Consider the following 3,791-nt stretch of genomic DNA (forward strand, 5'->3'; position numbering starts at 1 on the left):
TTGCAAGCATGCTTCATAAGATGTTTGTGAGAAGTAAGGACAAGTGAGCTCTCTCTCACAAAAGCTTGTGTGTCTTTGATTCAGTTATCTATCCTACCTTCTGCCTGACTTCAGACTAAAATGGCTAACTACCTCCTGCTTTCATTTTTTTAAAGAACCAATTTAAACAAAACAATCCAATAAAAGGATAACATTTTGAAGCTGCCAACATCCATGTTAGGGTCCATTACAAATATGAAGGAATAAAACAACGAGCTCTGAATTATTTTAAAAATAGCTAAAGGAAATTGTTAACATTCTGGTTAAATACTTACTGGTAAATAGCTTAGTAGCTGAACACAGGCAAGCCAACGTTATTCATATTATAGAGCAGGAGTGTCAAACTAAACTCATGGCCTGGGCTGGATCCAGCCTGGGGCAGGCACTGGCAGTGGTAGCTCTGGCACCAGGCATATAGTGGTGGAAGTTCTGGCTTTGGCCACATGCCCCCATACTGGAGCCAGAGCTGCGACTGCCGTCATATGCCTTGTGCCATGGCAGCAGCTCCAGCTCTGACATGGGGTACACAGCTCTGGCTCTAACCCAGAGCACATGCCAGTGGCAATGGAAGCTCCTCCAGAATGGGTTAGAAGCAGGGTCAGTGGAAGAAGAAGCATGCCCATGTCAGTGCAGATAGATGAAATGGCCAGAAAGGAAATGGGGCTGTATCAGTGACCTCCTGCCACTAACCACTGTGTCCATCAGCACTCAAGGGCCCTGGATTCTGTGGTAGGACATTCCCCACCCGTAGGCCATGCCTCCCTGACTTTTGGTGGCCTGATGAGCTGGGTAGAGCAGCTCTGCAGGCCAAAAGGGACTGTGGGCTGTGCTTGGCACCCCTGTTACAGAGCATATAAATATAACAACTAATAACACCTTTCTAAACCTTCAGTATGTTCTTAGATTTAGAATCCACTTTCCTAAAAGAGCTTGCTACGTAGATGTACAATGTCACATAGAGGCACAACATGTCATCTCTTTAATAACCAAGCAGGAAGGATAAGCTACCAGCAAAGCAGTTCATCTCCAGCTTATTTGAGTTTGAGCATCCGGGAACATGGACTAGGAGCTCTCTTATTAAAGAAACAGTAACCTAATATATCTACTATGGAGTTTATTAGTGCATTATCTCATTGCCACACTGTGGAATTAATTATGATCCTTGAGTGTACATAACTGCACCCCACAGTAGTCTATTAGGCTGGTCTGTTATTATTATTATGCAAAAGAATAGCAGTAGTGAAAACTGAGGCCTGATTCTTCTCCCATTAAATTAATGAGGAAAATTCCTTTGGTTCAAGATTTGGTTTGGAGATGGATTGGTTTGGATTGATTGATTTCCATAGATCTAGGGCATAATAAGAGAAGGCTGAGGGGGGAGCTGGTGACTGTCTATAAACTCACTAGGGGGGACCAGAAGGGTTTAGGGGAGACACTGTTTCCCCTAGCGCCCCCTGGCATGACAAGGAACAATGGACACAAATTATTAGAGAGTAGGTTTAGATTAGACATCCGCAAGAACTACTTCACAGTTAGGGCGGCTAGGAGCTGGAACCAACTTTCTAGGGAAGTGGTGCTGGCTCCTACCCTGGGGATCTTTAAGAAGAGGCTTGATGACTACCTGGCTGGACTCATTTGAGTCCAGTCTTTTCTCCCGCCCAGGCGGGGGGTCGGACTTGAAGATCTACAAGGTCCCTTTCGACTCTACTTCTATGATTCTATGAATATTGAGGCAGACCCTGCACTGATGGGACCACCTATAGGATGCATGTTGTGAGGAACGAAACATTTCAGTGTTCATATAGTCTTACGTAGCCTGAGCAAATGGTGGCCTGGAGCAATTGCCCCACCTTCCCTTCTACGTCTGCACTCAAGATTTGGATTGCCCTGTGAAGTGTTTGAAGACTTTCTTGACCCAAGATTGTGTACTCACTACCCACAAGATGAAAGATAAGGAGAATGGGAACTAACCTTTAAGTTGATCCGATCAAGGAGATCCTCAACAGATTTGGGCTGAGGTGGTCTCCCTTTTCGTCGTCTTCTTGTGGGCCGTTTTGGCTTCTCTTCCTCCTCATTTAATACATCCACATATATAAATTTGAAAGTGCCAACTTTGTTGTTCAACAGGCCCATCCAAGTGCCCATGGGAGGTTTGCTGATTATATCAATGATATCACCTTTCTGTAGGCCCAACAAACAAGGATGGGACAGTTAGACATATTTTCCTCTCAATTTTCTGGCAAAGTCTTCATTCTGACTGTTTTTCATTTATGAAGAATGTATCATCAAAACATGTCAGAAGGATTGCAAACATCATCTCACTATCTCCTTTTGAGATGTGTATTTACAGGTGGGAAAAGAGGCAAAGAGTCCAAACTACTTGCCTGAGTTGACCTAAGACCAGGTTCTAACCCTGGCTCTATGTCTAGAATAGATCCCAAAAGTACAGATGTTTGCAGGTTTTCACCAGTAGTTCTCCATTGTCTATGGATCATTGCTGGTCTGTAGAGAACTTGCTGACATTCCTTAGGCTGTGCTGATCTCCAGCTGTTATTCCAGCTTTATGAGACTATTAATGGCCAATAAATTAGAATAGATTTAAGTTGCTCTAACTAAGTGCATGTGGAGTAGAGCTCTGGCTCTTCAGGTGGCTTGACTTTGATACAGGGACTTCAGGACTGGGAACATGCAAAGGTGAATGTTATATTATTTTTGCACCTGCCCTCACCATATGCTTTCCCTTGATGGACTAGAGCAGTGTTTTTTTTTCACGGACCACTTGAAAATTGCTGAGGGTCTCGGTGGACCACTTAATAAACTTATTTTTGTTCTACAAATCAAAGCACACAACTCATATTTCAATATCAGTTGTCTTACCTTACAAGTACAGATATTCTCAATAGTTCCACAACTTTTCTGCGGACCACCTGAATGGAGCTCATGGACCAGTGGCAGTCCATGGACCACAGTTTGAGAACCTCTGGCCTAGAGTATTTTTGGGCCCACCAAATAGCTGACTCTAGTTATCTTTAACAGGGATTAGCAACTCTTAGAATTTTTAAGATGCCATGGTGATGGGGGCCACATGAGAACACTGATAGATAGATTAGGATAAATAAAAGAAACCTGTAAATCCAAATAAACTAAAGGGACTTGCTCAAGAAAAGTCATGATCCAGCTGGGTAATATATGATATGATATTAGGGGTTACAGTAACTGGAATTACTTTCTAAAAGATGCTTTGAACAGATTCACCCTTTCCCACCTCCCAACAATTCTGAATAGTAGTCCCATGCCCCTCCCTGAATCAGATGGGTTATTCTTCTTGTCTTTTGCTTGGAATTATCTTTGAAAATTCATAAATCATAGGAAAGCAGGGCAGGAAGGGACCTCTGGAGGTCATCTAGTCCAACCGCTGCTCAAGACAGGATCATCCCTGTCCATACCGTCCCACACTAGTCCATGTCTGACCCGTTCCTAAAACTATACAAACAACCCAGCTGCACAGCTACAAGGCATGTTGCCCAGAGACACCAAAAACACCCTAATCAGCCACAGACAAAGCAGCAGGCCATAGATTGCTAATGTCCCATTGCTGAAAGGATTGTTAACATACACTCAAGAGATCCAAAGAGGGCCATGGACTCTGCTGCAGAAGCCCATCTACCCACCCCAGCCTGTACCAATCTGACCATGGGGTAAAATTCCTTCCTGACCCCAAATGTGGTGATTAGGCCAATCCTGAGTAAAAG

General features: G+C 43.7%; 1 protein-coding gene across 7 annotated transcripts in view; it reads right to left on the minus strand.

The window, feature by feature from the left end:
* Positions 1-3,791, minus strand: part of SASH1 (SAM and SH3 domain containing 1) — a 317,210-nt gene that overhangs the window by 29,093 nt on the left and 284,326 nt on the right. For all 7 annotated transcript variants that reach the window (XM_019526897.1, XM_019526900.1, XM_019526898.1 and 4 more), the window contains one exon: positions 2,011-2,220. In XM_019526897.1, the coding sequence (XP_019382442.1) occupies positions 2,011-2,220 (210 nt within the window). The remainder of the gene's footprint in view (positions 1-2,010; positions 2,221-3,791) is intronic.

Source organism: Gavialis gangeticus, unplaced genomic scaffold, assembly GCF_001723915.1.
Source record: "Gavialis gangeticus isolate Ggan-Ray unplaced genomic scaffold, GavGan_comp1, whole genome shotgun sequence".
NCBI classification, from domain to species: Eukaryota; Metazoa; Chordata; order Crocodylia; family Gavialidae; genus Gavialis; species Gavialis gangeticus.